Here is a 23987-nt window from a genome sequence, read left to right as displayed (position 1 = left end):
GATAATAATTTTTGGTTAATTGACAGGGAGCATTCAAGCTACATTCAGTTGTAACAATTCAGTATGCTTATTATTTGTGTACTGCATATTATTACTTATTATTTGTACTTATTATTATTTGTATATCTTTGTCTGCTAGTGACAATAACCACTGGGTTAGTTCAGTGTATGGAATGGTGATCTGGCTATACTTAGCTGCTTCAGGAAGGTCTTGATGCCATCAGGGTTAACTTGCAAGAGGACAGAAGTTTGTAAGGATGGGATTTCCCATTTCATTAGCAAAGCATAAGCTGCAGGGTTCAGGGGAGCTCTCAGAGTCCAATCTGGGAGTGTCTGACTACATTTTCTTTCTTGGGCTCAGAGTGGGCAGGTATGATCCCACACACAGGCCAGGGAGCATCCGTACATCTGGTCTTGGCTATTGTGAGCCCTACCAGTGCAGTCTTCCAAGGGTCTACTTTGCAGCCTGTGGATTAGGAGTGGATGTGTCAACACCTCAGGGAGATCTGCAGGCCACCTGCTTCAGTGGATAGGCTCATAGGACTGTGTCCCCAAGGCCAACCTCCTCTCCTGCAACCCCAGCCAGGCTCCTTAAGGTGGGTTTAGGAGTCCTCATCCATCATTACTTAACAGCAGAAACACCTGAGTCCCCAAAAAATGAATCTCTGGGGGAGAGGTCTGTGCACAGGAGAAGTTCCCTGAAAATGCCAGAGAGAATGGAGAAGGGATTTCATGGAGGATTTGAGTCTGAGGGGCTAAGCAGAAGTTGGATTGCAGCCATAGGACTAGGACCTGTGAATCCTTTTCTTTTTTTTGGGGGGGGGTGTTGGTCGTGGTGCCTGAACTCTGGGCCTGGGCGCTGTCCCTCAGCTCTTCAGCTCAAGGCTAAAGCTTTACCACTTGAGCCACAGTGCCACTTCCAGCTTTTTTCTTTTTTGCTTATGTGGTGCTAAGGAATCGAACCCAGGGCCTCATGCATGCAAGGCAAGCACTCTACCACTGAGCCACCTTCACAGCCCTGTGAATCCTTTTCAATCAGAGGAGAGTCCTTCATAAATCAGGCACTACAAGGGGCTGCTGCCAGGGTGGGGACTTGTCTCCTTTTCTGATTCAACTCTATTGTAAAGCACCCCTTCTGACATCCACTGAGTATAGAGCCCCACAAACAGTAGTGACACTTATTCCTTCACTCAACAAAGACTTTATGGGGCAGCTGCTCTCTCTAGGTGAGTGCAGGGTCTGAGAAAACAAAGGATTATGTCCAGATCTTGGCCTCGGTAAAGTCAAGGAAAGGCTAGCAATGACAGGTTTCTAGAACACAGATAAAGAGCAAAAGAACCTTTTGCAGCTCTTTGCACACAGTAATTTCCTCCTGATTTGTGTGTTTCACAGGTTTGAACCTCTGTATTTTGTATTCAGGGACCTATAGTAGCTCAGACCTGGCTCTATAAGTGTTAAATATTGTCCGTGATAACTCTCACTGAAAGCTGAGTGCTGGTTGGCTTATGCTCAGGGGCTTGAGATCCAGAGGATCATGCTTTGAGGCCAACCCTGGCAGAAAAAAAGTCCATGAGACTCCATCTCCAAAATAACTAGAACAAAGCAGGGCTAGAGTCACAGTTCAAAATGGTAGAGTACAGCTGAACAAATGTAAGGCTCTGAGTTAGAACTCTAGTACTGAAAAGAAAAAAAAGAGGAAACAAGGTAACTTGCACTTAATAGAAAACCCACTAGTTCATCCCAAGTTATTTTTAAAAATAATAGACAAGCCTCATGCTGGTAGCTCATATATGTTATCCTAGCTATTCAGGAGGCTGAGATGAGTATCATAGTTCAAAGCCAGTCAGGGTAGGAGGTCTCTGAGAGTCTTATCTCCAATTAATCACCAAAAGGATGGGAAACAGAGCTCAAGTGGTAGAGGGCTAGCCTTAAGCAAAAAATTCAGGGACAGAACCCTGAGTTTGAGCCCTAGGACTAGTACATGTACACACACACACACACACACACACACACACACACACACACACACACACACACACACACACACACACACACGTACATACACAATAAATAAATGAATAAGATAGGAGAGATCATAGAAGCTAGGTATGTCTCTCTTAAAATTTTTACTATTAAAACCAGCTAAATAGGTGACTTTATAATCTCACAGACTTTGGGAACCAAATTTATCTTATGTATAAATGAGTCCACCAAACCAATCCTTCCTCCTACAAAAACAAGCTATTCCATAATAATAAACACCACTCTCTAGTCAATATTACGTAACACAGAAAAACACGGATATATGGCTAAGTGGTGCCATCAAACAGGCCTAAATGCCTCCTTTTGGTGCCATCTCTACTTGGGCAGAAATCTTTCTCTGAGTTGTCTCAGTGGCCTCTAGCCACACTCGTGGTAGCAATACAGCAAAAACACCTATTCACCCAGGTCTCACCCGGGGCAGAATAAAGAAGCAAGGAGGAAGCCACACCTCCAGTAAACAAGAGCTTTACCTTGGTCCCATGGTAGAAGTCGTCTACACATGTGGCGTTCATGAAGGTCTGGTGGAAGTGGGTGCTGGTATCGATTCCGCCAGGGATCACCAGTTTCCCAGTGGCATCGATCACCTTGGCCCCGCCGGGGATCATGAGCTCACGGCCCACCTGCTGGATGATGCCATTCTCGATGTAGACATCAGCCTCATGGGTGCAGTCATCGTTCACCACTTTCCCTCCTTTGATGAGAATTCGCACGCTGGCTGAATTGGCAAGCATGTTCCTACAGAGGGAGAGAAGGGAATCAGTTCAAGGTCAAAGTCTCTGTCACTGCCCATAAGGCTCCTTGCTCGGAGTGAGCAGGGACAGGAAGTCCCTGTTGCTTCATCGTTGGAGAAAATTAGCTCTAGAGCCAGCTAGGGTCACCGGCCTCCCCATAACATCACAGTGTGGCCAAGAGTAGGGGAAGTTGGACCCACAGAAACATCACCTTTTACCTTCCCAAAGTGCTGGGAGTTTATAAAGAATTTTCATATTTATGACCTCGTTTTATTCCAAAAATAACTAAGAGTTGCTTTTACAGATAAGAATGCTGAAATTGTGAAAGAATGTGTGGCTACCAAGTAGTTGAGTCAAACAACATGTCTTCTAGGATCAGTGTCTCTCCTGTGCCCGATGGTGTCCCAGAGATACCAGAGGCTCCAGACCTCACAGCTGTCTATCTGGGAACATTCTTCACATGGGATGCCGTTTATTTGGGCCTCTAGGAGGCAAGGCCAACACAGAGGACCCTCCCATAGAGGCTTGCTTCCCTGTTTGTGGGCTGCAAGAGCACTAAAGAGCTGTTTAAAAGCCCCCATCTCCAGAGATTTGGGGGTCAAATGAGGTCTGCCTTCATCTAGAGCAAACTTCATTTTTTGGGATCCAATTCAACTGGCCCTTTACCCCTTCTAAGAAGCTGTTCCTGCCTCTACCAAGTGTCTTTGCAGGATCAAATGCTTCACATCACTGGTTTTGTTCCCATCCATAGCTTGAGCCCCTCAAAACAGAATCCCACCAGTCATCTCTGTCCTGGCTCCTTCTCTCTGGCCTCAGATGCAGGATTCTCAAAACTGGCAAGTAAACAAGTGGCTAACCTCACTGACTTCCCAAACTCTGACACAACCAAACTGGTCTCAGGTCTGAGTAGTAGACTAATATCTTATTTGTTTCTGGGATATCTGGCAAGTCTATGTCCAGGAGAATACTTGACTTCTCTAAGAAATTACTATGAAGAGAGTGGAGGAAGCAGCATGTTTTCTCTTGTCCTCATCATTTCATTTCACCTGCTATCAGGCAAGTGCTTGCAAGGACATGTCTCAAGGACAGGCCTCTGGATCCATGGAAGGCATAGCTCTTGAAAGCAGATAAGTCAGTTGTCCAGAGTTTGGCTTGCTCTTCTAGATGGATTTGGTTTGAATAGTGGGTTTGAGGATTTTGTTGCCAAGCCTGTCAGGGTGGCATGCATGGAATCTTAACACTAAGAGACCTTTCAGTGTCCTCTGAGTCTAAGTACCAGGTGCTGGTGTTGCTGTTAGGAAAGGCAGATCCTTGGGGACTGCAACTCAGGGAGTGCTGGCAAACAAGACAGGTGGCTGGAGTGACAACTGGGCTCTGTGGACATCTGCTTGCTCCCTGCAAGGCATCCCTCTGACCTCAAAGGAGAAGACACTTCTTCCCTAGCATGGAAGGCACTAGCATAGAGAGACTAGGGAAGATGGAAACAGGGAGTCTTAGCTATAGCCACAAGCTGTGTCTGAGGCTGGACACATTCCAGTTTTCCACTCTCTGAAAACTGGAGTCTTAATTTCCTAAGCAATAACCTGGAACTGGATTTAGTTTTTAGGTGACATAAATAGCTACTCTGGCCAAATTCATTAATATTTGCATTCTCTCTCACTCCCCCACCCTCTTTCCTCTCCCTGCCCCTCCCCCTCCCCACCAACACATTCTCCAAGAAAAGTCCAGGTATGACTGGTAAAGGAGAGGTCCAAGTTTGTGTGGCAAGAGGGGAATGGTGGCCTTGGGGGTTGCTGAACACATATGAACACCTAATCCTCTGCATGAACGTATAATCCTCATCTTTTCAAGCCACTTTAATGTAAGAGGAAAAACAGGCAATAGAACACTGCTGCAAAGACTTTTACATCTATGTTGCAAATGACAACATTGGTTTGCAGCATTCACCAAACACTGTGGATGGAGAACCTGGAGAGTGATATAGGAATAAATAGGAGATTCTGGTCTGAGCTTTGCTGCTGCAATCAAAAGCCAAAGGCACTGCCTTTAGTAGAAATAAGAGTAATGGCTCTCAGTAAATTAATACCAGATCTTGGGCACCTTGCATACATTTCATCCACGTAGCAACCCTGCAAAGCAGAAGGATGTGATGATCCCATTTGAACACAACTTTTGAAAATAGCAGGTAAAGGGAACCTGTTAAGGGTCTCACATTCCAAGGGGAAGGACCAGCTTTCGACACTGGTTCCTTTGGCTACAAAACAAGGTTAGCAGATAGCACTCTGAGCAGAATAGGCACGGGTGATCCTATGTTTTTCATAGATTGCTGCAATTTCAAAATGGTAGACAATAAACTTGTGCTGCCTTTTGTTACCTAATCGTTTATGCAAAATCTTTTTTCCTTAGAGCTAAAAAGAAGCCAAAGGAATCCAGTGTGACCTTCAGATGATGGGGCTGCTCCCGCCAACTGGCTCTAGTGCGTATTTCCCTCCTCTCAAACCCTCAACCAGGCCTTCCGTCCTTGTTAGAATCCCTCAAGGCTAACCTGACCCTGAAGATGACACTGGCTTCTGGAACATTCCTGGCCTGGGGATTCCATTCTCATGAATGAATTCCATTCTCAGAAATGGAAATCCAGGATGGACTGTACCCCTAGGTCACCATAGAAGGACATCGTTTTCAGAGCCAAGAGGATTCTATGCATAATGTCAACCTATGGTTGCTGTATACAGGGAGGGCTCTTCTCTAGTCCAATATGTAGCTTCTTTTATATAATCTTTTAATGCCCCCAGACAGGCACTAGGACTGCCTGAAGTTTTGCCAAGAGGAAGCTGTGGCTTAAACAAGTTAACGGAATGTCTTCAAGTTTGTAAGTAGAGATCAAAAGCCAGACAGTTTACTTTTGGAGTGCTGATGAACTGAATATGTCTCCTCACCACCAAATTTACATGCTGAACTCATATCTGGAAATAGTCTATTTCTTGGACTTCAAAGAAATTTATTTTTATTGTAAAGGTGATGTTCAGAGGGGTTATGGTTACATGGGTCAGGTAAGAAGTGCATTCCTTTTTGAGCAGGGCCACCTCTTTCTGGACATTTTTCAATGGGTTCCTTAGGACATTTTCATATATACGGTACTTTGAGCACATTCATGTCCATTACCCTCTGTCCCGTCCCTTTTTCCCTTCCACTGGTCCCCTTCCTTTTCCAAAACTGTCTCCTTTTATGTTCAGGTCTTGTTATAAAATCTTCAACTGGCATATAAAACATGCAATACTGGTCTTTCTGAGTCTCGTTTACCCTCCCACTGGTCCCCTCCTTTTCAAAATAGTCCCCTTCTATATTCATGTCTTTTTATAAAATCTAGATTTGGCATATAAGAGAAAATATGCAACATTTGTCCAAATCTGGCTTATTTTGCTTTACATGATGGTCTTTAATTCCATTCATATTCCTGCAAGTAACATAATTTCCTTTTTCATAGCTGAATATAACTCAATTGAACATATATACCATGTTTTTATTTTCAATATATATATTATTTATTTATTTACTTTGTCTGTCATGGAGCCTGAACTCTAGGCCTGGACACTGCCCTTCAGCTCTTTAGCTCAAGGCTAGAGCTCCACCACTTGAGCCACAGCACCACTTCCAGCTTTTTCTGCTTATGTGGTGCTGAGGAATGGAACCCAGGGCCTCATGCATGCAAGGCAAGCACTCTGCCACTGAGCCACCTTCCCAGCCCCATACCACGTTTTCTTAATCAACACATTCATGTGTTGATGTGTACTCAGCTGATTCCAAAACTTGGCTATGGTAAACAGTGCTGCAGAAAATAAGGTGTGGAGTTGTCTCTATTGTATTCTGACTTACTTTGGATATATGCCCAGGAGTAGGATTCTCAGATCATATAGCAGGTCTATTTTTGGTTATTTTTTGTTTATTTTTTTGTGCCAGTCTTAGGGCTTGAACTCGGGGCCTAGGCATTGTCCCTGAGCTTCCTTTTGCTTAAAGCTGGGGCTCTACCATTAGAGTCTCAGTACTATTTCTGGCTTTTGGGGCAATTTTAGTGGAGACAATGAGTCTCACAGGCCAGGTGCTGGTGACTCACGCCTGTAATCCTAGCTACTTAGGAGGCTGAAATCTGAGGACCATGGTTCAAAGCCAGCCTGGGCAGGAAAGTCTGTGAGACTTATCTCCAATTAACCACCAAAACCAGAAGTGGAGCTGTGGCTCAAAGTGGTAGAGTGCTAGCCTTGAGCACAAGAACTCAGGGACAGAAGGACAGGACTCAGGCTCTGAGTTTGAGCCCCATGACTTACACACACACACACACACACACACACACACATACACACACACACACACACACACACACACACACAGAGGCTCACATACTTTTCCTGCCTAAGCTGGCTTCAAACCATGATCCTCATATCTCAACCTCCTGTGTAGCTAGGATTACAGATGTGAGCCACCAGGTCAGCTTCTGTTTTTAGTTTTTAAAAGAACCTCTGTATTGATTTCTACCAAACATGTATAAGGGTTTACCATCCTTACCAATCCTTGCCAGCATTTGATACTGCTTGCTTGTTTTGTTTTCAGGCAATATTGGGGGTTTTCATCCAGGGCCTCATTTTTTTGGGGGGGTCCGGTCATGGGGCCTGAACTCTGGGCCTGGGCGCTGTCCCTCAGCTCTTCAGCTCAAGGCTAGTGCTCTACCACTTGAGCCACAGTGCCACTCTGGCTTTTTTCTTTTTGCTTATGTTGTGCTAAGGAATTGAACCCAGGGCCTCATGCATGCAAGGCAAGCGCTCTACCACTGAGCCACCTTCCCAGCCCCCAGGGCCTCATTCTTGCTAGGTTAGCACAATACTATTATTGAGTCCCATGTCCAGTCCTGTTTTTCACTGGTTATTTTTAGGACAGGATTTCAGTTCACTTGAACATGATTAGGATCTACCTACTTCCTGTTGTAGCTGGGATCATACATGTGTACCACAGTGCCCAGCTTCCCTTCCCTGGAGATGGAACCTTGAGGATTTTTCTGCCTAGAATGGCCTGGCATCGTGCTCCTCCCACTCTGTCTCCCATGTAGTATGGGATGACAGGAACACACTGCTGTACCCAGCTATGGGTTAAGAAGGAATCTTCCAAAAAGCCAGGCACTGGTGGCTCACGCTTGTAATCCTAGCTACTCAGGAGCCTGAGATCTGAGGATTGTGATTCAAAGCCAGCCTGGGCAGGAAAGTCCATGAGACTCTTATCTCCAATAAACCACTAGAAAACTGGAAGTAGCGCTGTGGCTCAAGCAGTGGAGCGCTCACCTACAGCGCCCAAGCCCAGAGTTCAAGCCCCACCACAGGAGGAAAAAAAAAAAAGAAGGAATCTTGCCAAGTTTTATGCCTAAACTGGCCTCAAATTGTCATCCTCTCATTCTTGAGCCACCAGTGCTGTGCTTGCTTTGTTTTGTTTAATCTTTAAGTAGTTGTATGAAGGGGTTTTAAATCAACATGTCAGTTTATGAGGACAATACATCATTCTCTCCATTTTTTTTCTTGATAGCCATTCTGACTGGGCAAGATAGAGTGTCAGTGTAGTTTTAAATTGCATTTCCCTGATGATCAGAGATGTTGAATATTTCTCTCATGTAGTTATTGACCGTTATACTTCTTTTTTCTATAAGTTTTTTATTATGAAAATACTGTACAGAGGGGTTACAATTACATGAGCAAGGTGATGAGTACATTTCTTATTAAGCATTGTTGTCTCCTCTTTTGTTTTTCCCCTACAATCCCTTCCCAGTTATCCTTCTTTTGAAAATGATCAATTTATTTGTCCATTTACTGATTAAATTATTTATTCTTTGATGTTTAATTTTTTGGAACTCTATATATTCTGAATATTCTGGATAGCTGGGAAAGATATTCTATCATTCTGTAGGCTATCATTTGGAGATACCATTTAAGAAGTTTCTGAGGTTGCGCTGGGAAGGTGGCTCAGTGGTAGAGCGCTTGCCTTGCATGCATGAGGCCCTGGGTTCGATTCCTCAGCACCACATAAGCAAAAAGAAAAAAGCCAGAGCTGGCGCTGTGGCTCAAGTGGTAGAGCGCTAGCCTTGAGCTGAAAAGCTGAGGGACAGCGCCCAGGCCCAGAGTTCAGGCCCCACGACCGGACCAAAAAAAAAAAAAAAAAGAAGAAGTTTCTGAGGTTAAATGAGGTCATCAAGGTATGGCCCTGATAATGTTATAAGGTGCCAAAATATCTTTTCCTTCCTTCCTTCCTTCTTTCCTTTCTTCATAAACTTTGAAGAACATGAACATAATAAAGCCTCAAATCCATGAGAAAATAAATTCCTGTTGTTTAAGCCACCTATTCTGTTAGCATTTTGTTGCCAGCCCTAACAAGTGCCCACACTCTTAACCTTGAATCACAATGCCAATATGGAAATGGGGTGATCCAGCAGCCCTCAGATCTGCAGCTGCCCAAGTAGAGCAGCTTCAGCATACATGTAAATCAGTCCAGCCACACTGCAAGGGCTTCCAGTGCCATCCTAGTTTCCTGGCACTCTTCTACCTGCAGGTGGCGCTGCAAGATGCTGTCATCAGAACTACCCACTGGGTTGAGCCTTTCAGAGTGAGCACACTCTGTGTGGAGTAGATAGTTCTGAAAAAAATATGGTGTGTATTGGATGTCTGTGGAGACTCCAGTAACTGCTTCACTGAGGGACTGAAAGGTAAAGTGGATGTCTCTTGCCTAAGCACCTAAACACTAACTTGACAGACGTTGGTTGAAACAGGGTGTCTTTCCCAGTGTACTGAGAGAAGAGCTGGCATGGGTGAGAGCAGCTGTTCAGAGATGGGAGGAAGGCTTTGTGACGTCATTATCCTCCCACGCATTTCTACATTTTCAGGTTGTGTCAATCACCAAGCTTCCCAACCCCTTTTAATGCCCCCTCAATGTTGACTGTTGACATTCATTATGCTTTCACCTCCCCCATAACCTCATTAGCACCTGTTCCTAAAGCTTTCCAAGATAGTCTTTGCTAAACGAAACAAAAGAAGTATGTTCTGGCATCTCTGTGCAGCCTGCCTGCTGTCTGTGTGTGTAGGAGTGAGCATATAGAATGGAATTAGGGTGAGTGGGTAAGGAAGGTATTTCAGACCTCTCAGGAGAGACCTCAAAATTGAATGATTTGAGAGCAATTGTAATTTAGGCTCCTAAGCACTACAAATGCCCCTAGCTATGTCTTATGTCTGTCTGTCTGTCTGCTCTGATGGAAGCAGCAAATCCAGAATTATCCTTAGAGGTATGGTCAGAAGGAAACAGCAGGTCAAGTCATCCAGCTTACTCAAAACACAGCAGCCATAGCACCTATAGACAGAGTCCATACTGGTTCACCAGATGCTATGAACTGCATATTTGTGATCCCACTCCCATCTACCGAAAACTGAATCTCTTGAAGATGGAAAGGGGTGGTGGTCTGTGGATGGTAACTAGGTCATGAGAATGAAGGTTTCCTAAATGTGATTTGCACCCTTATTTGAAGAGACAGGACAGAGAAATCTCTATATCATGTGAAGATACAGCAAGAAAGCATTTATCCAAAGCCAGGAAGAGAACCTTCATCAGGAATTCAGTTAGTGAGTGCCTTGATCTTACAACTCTCAGGCTTCAGAACTGTGAGGAATAAATTTAGGTTGCTTAAGTTCCCTATGCTTTTTTTGTTATACCAGCCTGAACAGACAAATACATTGTATTAGACAGAAATGAACACTACAGCCAAATCATCATTGAAGAACAACGGGGCCTTAAAATAAATGTCACTTCATTTAAAGATTTTTGGCTATATTACACATCCCATATGTTTAACAACAACAAAAAAAAGTTTTGATCATTCAGCCATTTTGTCTATGCAAGTTAAAGAATTCAGAGCACACTCCTGTCTTGTCAAGCAGAAATGATAAAAATGCCAGACAGTTAAAGCCACTAGAAAGAAAAAAAATATTCAGAAGTATGGAATTCTACAGCTACAGATTCGACCAATTTATCCTAACTTTCCCTCCAGACTCTGCTTTTGTTGTTGGTGGTGATAGTTGTAGGGCTTGAACTCTGGCCTAGGCGCTGGCCCTCAGCTCTTTAGCTCAAGGCTAGCACTCTACCACTTGACTCACAGTACCACCTCCAGCTTTTTTTTTTTCTGTTTATGTGTGCTGAGGAATCGAACCCAGGGCCTCATGCATGCAAGGCAAGCACTCTACCACTGAGCCACCTTCCCAGCCCCCAGACTCTGCTTTTTGTGTGTATGTATATGCCTGGATGCTGTCCCTTACCTTTTACATTCAAGGTTAGCATTCTCCACTTCTGGTTTTCAGTGGTTAATTGGAGATAAAGAGTCTCACAGACTTTCCTGCCTGGGCTGGATTCAAACGAGATCCTGAGATTTCTCCCTCCAGAGTAGCTAGGATTACCAGGCTCTGCATGTTTATCAACAGTGACCTTGAACTGAAGGGAACTAATCCAGATCTAACAGGGTGTACTTCAAACATAGGAATCTTAAGAATTTTATAGCTCATACAAGGAAGCAGCCATGCTTTCCACAGCAAGATGGTGAAATTTTTGCTATGCCAACATTTCTCCAACTGTACACAGACTGAATTCTTCTAGTGTCCTTATGTTCCTGAGCCAGTGTTAAGGTGATATGTGATGCTGGGAACAGGGGCTTCTGGGTGTAGGAAAAGTAAGGGGCTCTCCATGCTTAAAGTAGCAATAGTTATTGCTATCTGACAATAGACCTGTTGAATGACAGAACCTCTGCATGTTTTCCCCAATCCTGGAGCTTAAACTCAATACCTAGGCACTGCCCTTAGCTTTTGTACTCAAGGGCAGTGGCTCTACCACTTGAGCCACAGCTTTTTGGTGGTCAATCAGAGAGTCTCACAGACTTTCCTGCCCAGACTGGCTTCAAACTGAAATCCTCAGGTCACAGTCTCCTGGGTAGCTAGGATTATAGGCATGAGCCACCGATACCCTGCTAGAACCCTTGCCTTTTAAAATTCTGCCATTGATCTGTTCTGATACAAAAGCACACAGGGAACATCTTGCTGAGGGGACAGTCAAGGTTATGGCAGCTGCTGAAATACACACACGTGACACTCCTCGAAGGCACAAGTGTTCATTCTGCCAAGGAAATGCCAACCCCAACCCTGCCATTTGGAATTGTCTGCTTCTGTCATCGCCTTCCCAGGCTCCCTGAGCACGCAGAGAGGCGAGAGACAAGGGAAGCCTGCACAGTCTGTCCCCCACAGCTGCCCCACCAGCAGCTCAGCTGGAAGCCACACGTGCACAGAGGGTCAGAAAGGTGCAAAAAGACCCTTCTTGCATAAATACTTTAAATGAGCATGACAGGAGCTAGCTTAAGATGAGCATTTCCTCATTTTAACAGGCACTGGTTGGCTCACATTCTCTTTTGAAAGAATCCACAGAAAAGCATGTGATTTTCCTCCCATATAACATGTCACTGTGGAAATCAAAGAACCTAATAAGAGCTGCCCAAGTGCCCTGTGATATGAAAGACCTGTGGCATTTAGGCCAAGCTTAATGGCAACCTAGGTGGCAATTCAAGGGGCAGGTGAAGCCAGCCTAGGACACAGGCTGGCTGGCTCACTTAATACTTAATACTCACTTAATACTTGCTAAAGGAACAAAGGTAACACAAGACAATTCTTTGGGAAGAAAACTAAAAGGAAAACTGCAGCTATTTCCCTTCTGATCAGCACAAAGGAAAACAGTGAGATGTTATTTAGCAGCCTTCCCCATGGCACAGCATTCTGAAAGTTGTGGCAGATGCTAAGGGTGTAGTTCAGTGGTATAGCACTTGCCTGTAAGGTCCACTCCTGGATGGCAAGCAGACTCCACCCTCCTCGCAGCAAAGTCTCCACCCAGTACCTGTGTTACCTAGGTAACTGGCACACCTGGAAGAGGTCACATCTGCATCCGCTGAGGTCACATCTGAATTTGATGTGGCCACACCTTTCCCCACCCATACCCTAGATAAGGCCTAGGGCAGGCCCAGGCTCTCTCTCTCTGTTCTTACCTCTGCTCTCTCTGTTCTATTCTAGCTCTCTCTCTGTTCTTACCTCTCTCTCTGCTCTTTCCCAGCTCTCTCTCTCTCTCTTTCCCAGGCCTTTCCCAGCCACGTGGAGTGCCAACCTTGCCTGGTCACAGCAGGTCTACTGAATAAACCTACCCTGAATACCACGTGAGTGCTACTGTTCTTACCCCTCTCTCTGCTCTTTTCTAGCTCTTTCCTCTCTTTCCCAGCTCTCTCTCATTCCCAGGCCTTTCCCAGCCACGTGGAGTGCCAACTTTACCTGGTCCCAGCAGGTCTACTGAATAAACCTACCTCTTACCTGAATACCACGTGCGTGCTGGTGCAGTTCTTACTCGGCAACCTCCTTTTAAAAACCTAACATTGCCTAGCATGTGTGAGACCCCGAGTTTGACCCTCAACACTGAAAAATAGGGAGATGTGGAGGGAAAGCTGACACAGCCCCCTGGGATCACCAGGAAAGGGATTCTTTTTGAAATGAAACAAGCCAACAAGTAAAACGTCCAACAGTTCACAAAAAAAAAAAAAAAGGAAATTTGCGGTGAGTGGGAAATGCCCAGAGTTTGAGTTAACAAATTCAATTTTCTAGAAAAGTATATGCTTTCTAAATCTGGAAAGCACTAAACAATACTTAAAAATACCAAGCACAGCCGGGCGCCAGTGGCTCATGCCTGTAATACTAGCCACTCAGGAGGCTGAGATCTGAGGATTGCTGTTCAAAGCCAGCTCGGGCAGGAAAGTCTGTGAGACTCTTATCTCCAACAAACCACTAGAAAATCGGAAGTGGCTCTGTGGCTCAAGCGGTAGAGCCTTGAGCTGAAGAGCACAGGGACAGCATCCAAGCCCAGAGTTCAAGCCCCATGACCTACCCAAAAAAAAAAAAAAAGACTAGTGAAGGATGTGATACCAGGGTCTGGACAAGAAGAAGGACCAGACAGGTAGAAGAGTAGCACATGGATGGCACAGGCTACAGAGAGAGGCTGTAGTCAATGTTGCAACCACCATGTGACATCATGACACTGGCTAAAGCAAGGAGACTCAGAAATGCCGTTAAGCACTTCATTAACCAGACGCTGGGCAGCACCAGGCTTATGGATGGCCCAGAAGCATCTGCATCTGGAATACCACCCCACCTTCGTCAATGTACTACATTGTACTGCTGGATTACAACAGAGCCAGCAGCCAGAACAAGCTTCTTCAGAATGATGGGAGGAAAGGGAAGGGAAACATGACCCTGAACATATCTACATGATGGCTGTGAATGAGGGCTTGTACTTGACAAAGTTCAAAACCACGCTCAGAAGAAAGGAGCTGCTATAACCCAAACCTAAGGGATGCCTCTGGTGCTCAGACCAGGCAGGAATTAAGGAAAGAACTAACTCTGGGCAGATGAATAGGAGCCTAAGGAGCTGAGTCCTTAACAGGTTAAGATCAAGAAAGAGGTTTTTAATCCCATGGGTTCATCTGGATTGGCCTGGCTCAGTATGTGGACTTAACAGACAAGCACCATCAGTGTGCCAAGGACAAAAGCCAAATTCCCAAGGATTAGTCATGAGAGGGTGGAAAGAAATGGAGCTGCAGAGCACTTGTTCAACAAGATTAGCACCAAAGAGAAGTGGGCATCTAGTTAGAAGCAAAAGCTGAGTGATGCTGGGGGGAGGGAGGTTGTTGGGACAGGATGATATAGGTCAGGCTCAGCTCTGCCACGCCCTGAGCATCCCAGCCCAAGGACGCACAGCCCAGCCTTGACACTTGGGCAGAAACTTGGCTCCTGTGAACACTCACTCCCTTGAGGCTCAGGAGGTGTCTCTGGAGTCTCAGGAGACCAAGTACCAAGAAGTATAAATGTAAATAAACCCTGTGTCCATCCACAAGCCCAGTCCCCCATGCCTGAGAAGGGCAGGGGGAGAAAGGACTCCTGACCCTGAACTGAGGCTTAAACCAGGGAACTCCCAGCAGTGGTGATAAGTAGAATCAGAGACTCACCGCCCCCCCTCCACAACCCTGCTCTACCCCTGCTTCTTTTCCCCACTCCCTAAAAGATTCCTTAGTCCTGCTGAGCTTTCCAGGCCCCCACCAGCTGTCCCCAGGCCCCAGCAAGAATTCCACCAGCTCCTTTTGAAAGGAGTCAGCTGCAGCTCAAAGGCCTCCAATGGCCTGAGTGGCAGCTTCCCAGAATGCCAGCCAAAGAGTGGCAGGAATGGTACTCTCCTTCCACAGCTCTTCTTGATTTGAGACGGGGAGGGGGGTTACCCATTCCTATCTACAAAAGCACGTCAAGCTTGGGCGACCAGATCACTCTAGATTTAGATTTAAGTTCAAGACCCACAACCAGCCAATCACCACCACCAACAACAAAATAGTATTGGCCAGATGCCAATTTAACTGAAAATTAACACTAACAACCATTTGCAACACTTAAAGATATGGGGAAAACAATAAACATAAATAAGTAAAAATGGTATGATTCCATTCAACACAATGATGAAAACTAGACACAAGTGAGTTACAGAGTTTAAGCATCTAGTGGTAGGTAAAACCATGAAGCAAAACTGAGGTCACAGTGGCTAGAGAAGACAGGGCAGTGGTTTGTCTCATAAAGAGGGCAGGACCCATGGCAGCAGGGGACTTTGAGAGCTGAAAAGGCTGTCTGAAATAAGTCTTTAAATTATATAGGTATTTTCTGTACCCTTGTGCATGTAATTCATCAAACCTTTAAACATCCTGCAATGAGGGGGCCTTTACAGAGAAATGAACAGGAGCAGGTGGGAATGCAGAGAATGTGCAGAGGATGAGGAAGGACTAGAGAGGGCAGTGGGGTAGAGCAGAGCCAGGAAGTTGAACTTTGCCCTCTGAATGTGCAGCCGTTGTCTGTCACATGGCATCAACACCATCAGCACCATCACTGCTCTTGAGTTCTTATGTGCTAGGCTCATATACAACTTCTTACGATTCACAGATATATAAACATATATAAACAGAAGAACCCTAAAAGACAAAAATTAATACATGAGTTATAGAAACAGCCCAGATGCCTTACAACAGATGAATGGATCTAAAAAATATGGTACCTATATACAATGGAATTTTACATAGCCATTAGGAAGAATAATATGTCATTTTCAGGGTAATAGATGTACCTAGAACAAATCATGTTAAGCGAGGTACCCCAGAGAAACAAACGGTTTCCTCATATGTGGAAGTAGATCTAAAATACAATAAATTGTATAGGTTTCTAGGCATTCACACACGTGAGGATACTCTTAAGAGAAGAACAGAAAGCCAATGCCTATGTGCATCTGATCATACAAAATAATATTTATTGAAATGAACTCCAGGAAATTAAAACAGGTTTTTTCCTTTTTGCCATTTTCATTTTCTTTCCTTTTTGTCTTGTTTGTCCATTTATATGTCTTTGGGAGTGTAAAGGGAGGCACAAAAATGGAGGGACAAAAGGTGAGCAAATGCAGCAATGGAACTCACTGGACTCCATGTTGAAAATAAACTATACAGCTGGGTGCCAGTGGCTCACACCTGTAATCCTAGATACTCAGGAGTCTGAGATCTGAGGATCATGGTTCAATGTCAGCTCAGGCAGAAAGGTCTCCATGAGACTCTTATCTTCAATTAACCACTCAAAAGCTGGAAGTGGCAGAGTACTAGCCTTGAGCACAAAAGGGCTCAGGGACTCAGGCCCTGAAGTTCAAGCTCCACAACTGGAGGGGGGGGGAGGGGAGGAAGAAAGCAAGAAAGAAAATGAACTATACAACTTATGGGTATGGATGGGGGAGAAAACTGGAGGAACACGAGGAAAGAGGTAACACTGTTAAAAAAGAAACGTACTCTTTGCCTGACTTATGTAACTGTAACCTCTCTGAACATCACCTTTACAATAACAACTAAAATAAATAAATAAATATGTTCAAGGCCTGGCCAACCTCAACTACTTGAGAGGCGATGTTTAGGAGCATCTGGGAAGGAGGGAAGCAAGGGTAAAAGTTTACATGACCCCATCTCAAGCTAGGTGTGGTGGCTATGCCTGTCATCCAGTTACTCAGGAAGAATAAGCAGGAGGATCATGGTCCAAACTAAGCTGGGCAAAACCACAAGATCTTCTCTCAAAAAGAACTAAAGTAAAAAGAGTGAGGAGCTGTAGCTCAAGTGGTAGAGTGCCTGCCTAAGAAAGGAATTCCCAGTACCAAAAAGAAAGAATAAAAAAGGAGGCTCTAGTTTAGCACGCAGGAATGTCAGCAAGAAGTTTCAGTCAGAACTTTTTTTTTTTTTTGTCGGTCATGGGGCTTGAACTCTGGGCTTGGGCACTGTCCCTGTGCTCTTCAGCTCAAGGCGAGCGCTCTACCATTTGAGCTACAGCGCCACTTCCGCAGTCAGAACATTTTAAAGAAAGCAAATCTGCTCTGCATGTTAGACAGAAATTCAACAAGAAATCTTACTGGATTTCCCCTTAAGGAAAATGAACACATACAGTTCAGCAGAAGATGCAGCTTAACTATAGATGGAAGATCAATTAAAGCTAAGGAAATATCACTGAATTTTCACTTAGCCATACTTCTGCACTGTCAAAATGATGTGATCCAATACTTATTTACATTGGTGCTCTAGCCAGTACAACCAAGAGAGTCCCAATATATCTTCCACATATTTAACAGGTACTGATAATGGTCATGTCATGGCCTTCTCCTCCCATCTTGGCCATCCCTATGCTGAGCTTATGTTCCTCACTCTCTCTACTTTCAGTCCAAGGTACCAAAACAGACAAACATGTACAGGAGGTTTGGGGAGGTAAACACGTCAGAACTTAAATGGCAATGCATCATGAGTGAGAAGGCAGGACCCTTGTCAGTCTTCTTTCTGTATTTCTAGAGAGCACACGTGACAATGGTGTGCATCTCCTCATATCTAGCACTGCTCATCTCCCGTCTTCAGATCAGAAAAAGCAAGGTTTCATTTATAAGTAGAAACTATGCTCCCAGGGGCTGGGAAGGTAGCTCAGTGGTAGAGTGCTTGCCTTGCATACATGAGGTCCTGGGTTCAATTCCTCAGTACCACATAGCAGAAAAAGCTGAGATCTGAGGATCACAGTTCAAAGCCAGCCCAGGAGGAAAGACTCTTATCTCCAATTAACCACCAGAAAACTGGAAGTGACTCAAGTGGTAGAGTGCTTGCCTTGAGTTGAAATCTCAGGGACAGCCCCCAGGCCCAAAGTTCAAGCCATATGACTGACCAAAAACAACAACAACAAAAAAAAAAAACAAGTGCCAGGCACCAGTGGCTCACATCTGTAATGCTAGCTACTCAAGAGACTGAGATCTAAGGATCCAGGGTCAAAGCTGCCTGGGCAGGATAGTTAACTGAAGACTCTTATTGCCAATTAACCATTAAAAAGTCAAAAGTGGAGCTATGGGTCAGGTTGGTAGAGCACCAGTCTAGAGTTCAAGCCCCAGTGCTGGAACACACACACAAAAAAGGTAAAAATGGTAATTCTGTTTAAAGAAAAATATTAATGCAACAATCATATTGATGGTATATTATAAAAATTGGGAAGGAGTATATGGTACATGCAAATCATTCAAGCTGAGAAACAATGTCCTAGACCAGGGGTCACCAAACTGTCTGCCAAAGGTCGAAAAGAAAACACCTCAGGCTTTGTGGACCACAGTTGGGTTTGGTCACACTTCTTTTCTCTGTGACAGAATTACTTCACAGAGAAAAGCCACATCAATTGGTATAGGACTTCTGCCCCTCCACCCTAGGGTGCCACCCTCCTGCACTGGGCACTTCCCTATCCCATGAGACAGCTCCAGCCACACTGAGCACTTTAATAAAGGATGAGATGGCGGAAAAGCTGAGATTTATTAACTTTAAATAACCACAGTAGCTGTACAACTCAGTGCAGCCGTTGACAAAGGAAACATATGAACAATGACACCCCAGGCTTGACAGACAAGCAAGAGTAGAAAAATAACACCTCTCAGGCTTGACTCCCTGCCTCACCCAGTTATTAAGTTACCAATAAGTGACATTTTGATGGCAAGCTGCTCACCATGCATAATCAACCAGCATAATCTTAATACCAAAGCCTAGCAAAATCAGTATTAGTGATAATAAGCATTTGGATAAATCTCATGACCATAGATACAAAGATATAAAACATAGTACTAGCAAATAGAATGCAAAAGTGTCTCAAAGGGATGCTACATTCTTTATATCAATAAGTCAACAGAGAAAAGCCAAGCAATCAAAATAAATAAATGTGGAAAAGGTATTTGATGCAATGCCATTCCTCATAAAAATTCTAACAGTGCAATGGAGCAAAACTGCTCAAGTGTAAATGTCATGTTTCAAAAAAGAAAAAGAAATACCAAATCAGGTGCTGGTGGCTCACACCTATAATCCTAGCCACTCAAGAGGCTGAAATCTGAGGATCTCAGTTTGAAGTCAGCCCAGGTAAGAAAGTTCATGAGACTCTTATCTCTAATTAACCATCAAAAAAAAAAAAAAACCTGGAAGTGGAACTGTGGCTCAAGTGGGAGAGCACTAGCCTTGAGCAAAAAAAGCTCAGGGACTGCATTCTAGGCCCTGAGTTGAAGCCCCAGGACTAGCCAAAAATAAATAAATGAAATAAATTTAGGATTTCCTCCCCTAGCAAATAGCAAGAAAAATGTTCAAAATTTGCAATAGTGAAAAACATTTTAAAAGACCTAAGCATAGATAAAACACTAGGAATGAACCAGAAAAGCCTAATCTACACATATAATCTCTATATCTTGATTATCTCTATCCTGATTAATGGTTAGTTAGGACTGGGAATAGGAATGGGAGCTGGAAATGATGGTGAATGGACTCAAGGACTCTTTTTGGAGCAGTGAAAAATTTTCTAAAATTAGACTGTAGGATGGCTAAATAATTCTGTAAACAATCCTCAGCAATTTATACATTTAAAATGTACAAATAATAAGTAAATAATAAAATGCTATAGGAAATCATTGTAGTTAGAACTATAAGGTATCAGCACATGATTAGACAAAGAAAGGAGTGGAGCAGATTTCAATTAAATCCAACATAAGTGATCTTCTAATTCAGTGGGGAAAATAATTTATGAAGTAATGATGCTGACATGACTAGCTATTCATCAGGAAGAAAATTAAATTTGCTTCCTACCCTACAGCACATACTAAAGTCTGTAATTCACCTGGAACTTATTTAAATGTATAATATAAAATAAAAATACTAGACAATGAAACTACCCGAAGCATGGAGACATTTTAACTTGTGGAAATCCAGAAGCTATAAAAGACAGACTTCTGATTATATACACTTATATATATACACGTGTATATGTATACATATATATAGATATATAACTTGGTGTATATATACATATATATACATATATAAATGTATATATAATTCGGTAAAACAAAAGATGCCACAGAAATAAAATCTATAGATAAACAATAAGCATGCTGGGAACTGGTGGCTCGCGCTTATATCCTAGTTACCCAGGAGACTGAGACCTGAGGATTGTGGTTCAAAGCCAGTCAATGGCAGGAAAAGTCTTTGAGACTTTATCTCCAATTTAACTACCAGAAAACTGGAAGTGGTGCTGTGGCTCAAAGTGGTAGAGCCTTAGTCTTGAGCAAAAGAATGCTCAGGGACAGTACCCAGGCCTAGAATTCAAGCCCCAGGACCACCAAACAAATGAAGAACAGTAAGTATCCTGGGAATGTAGATGCCAAAAGTCTTTACATATTGATTGGAAAAGCACCAGCAAAAGAGGAGAAAGAGGCTACCGGGACATCAAGAAGTGGTATATACCTGGGCGCTGGTGGCGCAAACCTATAATCCTAGCTATTCAAGAGGCTGAAATCTGAGGATCGAGGTTCAAAGGCAGCCCAGGCAGGAAAGTCCATGAGACTCTTATATCCAATTAACTGCCAGAAAACTGGAAGTGGTACTGTGGCTCAAAGTGATACAGTACTAGCCTTGAGCTGAAACATTGAGGGACAGCACCTAGGCCCAGAATTCAAACCCCAGGACTAACAAAAAATTAAAAAGTGGTATACAGCAGAACCCATCTAATGACCAGCTCAAGGCCTTTGTAGTATCAGGGAGCTATCACTTTACACTACCAGATGGCAAAATTCACCAGTGACTTGGGTGTGTGATTGGGAGTGGCTGTGAAGACTATCTCAGATATAGTTAATGGAAATGTGAAGTGTTATACCCTCTGAAAAATGTCTGAAAGACCTTCATTAAAATATTGGAGAAAGCCAGGTGCCGGTGGCTGACACCTGTCATCTTACTCAGGAAGCTGAGATCTGAGGATTGTGGTTCAAAGCCAGTCGGAGCAGGAAAGTCCCTGAGACTCTAATCTCCAATAAACCACCAGAAAACTGGAAGTGGCACTGTGGCTCAAGTGGTAGGGCACTAGCCTTGAGCTGAAGAGCTAAAAGACAGCACCCAGGCCCAAAGTTCAAGCCCATGACAGACAAAAAATAAATAAAAATAAATAAGAAGGTCCTATGTTCAGCCCATATGAATAGAAGTAAAAGCAACAGAACAGAAAAAACAGCCACAGAGATAGAGCCCCAGCAGCACTGTGGTAAGGCTGTGGAAGCAGACTGCTCATCCATGGGCAGATGTAGAACGACTGCAATAATATCCATGCCTTGGAATGTTATGCATTTCAAGTAGCTAGATCTCTATCCTGTGACAAGGCAAATCGCAAAATGGAAGCCCATGCATGTATCTGTGACATCCACACACAAACCTAACAAGATCCTATTTGGGTGAAATAAACAAGGACAAAAATATCTACCGATGTACACATATGTGTATACATTAATATATATACGTGAAGTAAAAGAGGACCAGAGATGACCCAGCTTCCACTGGTTACCTGAGGGTGAGAAAGTGGTTTTTAGCTGGAGACAGTAAGAGCCTCCAATCTCTACCAGTGGGGTTTCAGGTATCTTTCATTTTCTTCCTTCTATGTTTTCAGATACTATGTTTCAATTTCTCAGTGAATATGTATTGCTAATAAAGACAGAGGAAAAAATCATTCTCCCAGAGGCAAAAGCTACTACTCTTCCTTTAAGGCTTGTGGAATTCCTAGGTGCTATATGTTCTTTATGTAAAATGGTAAAACTAAGGCAGGTGCTGGTGGCTCATGTCTGTAATCCTAGCTACTCAAGAGGCAGAGATCTAAAGATCATAGTTCAAAGCCAGCCCAGACAGAAAAAACCCCAGGAGACTTATCTCCAATTAATCACTCAAAAACCAGAAGTGGTGCTGTGGCTCAAGTGGCAGAGCACTAGCCTTGAACACAAGGAAGCTCAGGGACAGCACCCAGGCCCTGAGTCAAAAGCTCCACAATCAACAAAAAAGAAAACTATACATATTCTTCTAGATACTTTAAATCATCTCTAGATTACTTATAATACTTAATTTAAATGCTTTGTAATGGTAGTTTAAGGATGAATAGTGAAGAAGTCTGTACAAACCCCATTCAGATGCAAATTATTTTCATTAATTTTCCACGCAGTTAGGTGAATCTAAGGATGCAGTGCGTGGATATGTAACGTAAACTGTTCCTCACTTCTAATCCTCATGGCAACATGGCAATTGTGAATAAGACCCATGGGGTTCAGGTAACCAACTGGCCTGATATCACAAAGATTACAGTAAACAGAGTAAAAGCATGGCAAGGTTTAAGTCACAGCTTAACTCCTGGGCACTTCTGTCTGTCTCTGCACTGTTTTCTCATGTTAGGGACTATCCTGGGCAAGAGGATTTCTCCTTCACTGACACATAGACATTCATGCCATGCATCTCGCTGTCCTTGATGTGGGGTTCAAAATGAGTTCTACAAGATTGCTGCCTGCAAGAATCTCATGAGCGTTAGTATTTCAGTCCTTGTTGGCAGGATAGGCAAGACTATTACAGATATGTCGGTGGAAACATGGGTGGTAACTCTTGGCACACATTTCTATAAATGCTCAGTTCACTGACTGCCACTTAGGAGCTCTGAACACTGAAAACCCTCAGCTATGTTTCCAAGTTGTTCTTGACTCTCTCTTTACACATGAGGCCCTTCTCGTGGGTCACATGCGTTCTCTGATTACTCTCAGCTCAGCTTGACCTTAAAAATGAACACAAAACCCTATCTCCATGGTCTTAACTCGAAACAGGCTTCTACAGTTGAGGGAAGACTGTGTTTTCTATGATATTTATTGGCTATTTGCAGCATGAAGGATCTGAACAAAGATCCCCAAGGAAAGAGAAACAAGAGATGTTATTTTATTTTTTTATTTATTTTTATTTATTTTTTGCAAGTCCTGCAGCTTGAACTCAGGGCCTAGGCACTGTCCCTGAGCTTTTGCCCAAATCTAGTGCTCTACCAGTTGAGCCACAGCGCCACTTCTGGCTTTTTCTGTTTAAGTGGTACTGAGGAATCAAACCCAGGGCTTCACACATGCTAGCTAGGCCAGCGCTCCCAGACCAAAATGTTATTTTAATGCAAATCCAAAGGAGAAAAAACATGTCTCGTCAACACATAAAATTTTCTTAAACACACACACAACTAAATATAGTTTCTAAACTTATAATTGTATTTTAATTCATTCATCACTTCAATTCACACATAGGAAAAAAATGTTGAGAGTAGACTGGAGGCTTCAGGTAAAGATCAGGATAGTGTAAACAAATTCAGATGAAGCCACAGTTAGTTCCTACCTCATCATCTGGCGCCCCCCTCCTTGGGCCCCGTAGCCTGTACTCCCCTTCACACACAGTTCCCCAACAAACATCCAAGAACAGATGGAAAGAGTGGCAGCGTGGTGTGTTCAACCACATCTAGCCATGCTGGGTTGTTTATCTCTCTTTCCCAGCTAGTCAAGCTTCCTAGCCCAACACACCAGCCAAGCTGATCCCACCAGATCCTCAGACTTGTCTAAAGAGAGGTCACTCACATTCCCAAATCCCACCACAACTCCTGGTCAGTGAAGGCCCTGTCTGGATTCCAGCAACAAGGTGTCCTCTGGCCTGTACTCCTGCAGCCCTCAAACTGCTCCACACCAGTT

The 23987-nt window shown here is 43.7% G+C and overlaps 1 protein-coding gene across 1 annotated transcript in view; it reads right to left on the bottom strand.

Annotated features, from left to right (window-relative positions):
* The window catches only part of Dpysl5 (dihydropyrimidinase like 5), an 81391-nt gene that overhangs the window by 47155 nt on the left and 10249 nt on the right, over positions 1-23987 (bottom strand). Inside the window, exon 2 of the mRNA XM_042696717.1 lies at positions 2514-2778. Within this exon, the coding sequence (XP_042552651.1) occupies positions 2514-2774 (261 nt within the window). The 5' untranslated portion in view covers positions 2775-2778. The remainder of the gene's footprint in view (positions 1-2513; positions 2779-23987) is intronic.

Source organism: Dipodomys spectabilis, unplaced genomic scaffold, assembly GCF_019054845.1.
Source record: "Dipodomys spectabilis isolate Male_0828 unplaced genomic scaffold, ASM1905484v1 ptg000210l, whole genome shotgun sequence".
Lineage (NCBI taxonomy): Eukaryota > Metazoa > Chordata > Mammalia > Rodentia > Heteromyidae > Dipodomys > Dipodomys spectabilis.
The sequence above is the reverse complement of the archived record's forward strand: the minus strand, read 5'-3'. Positions and strand labels throughout refer to the sequence as shown.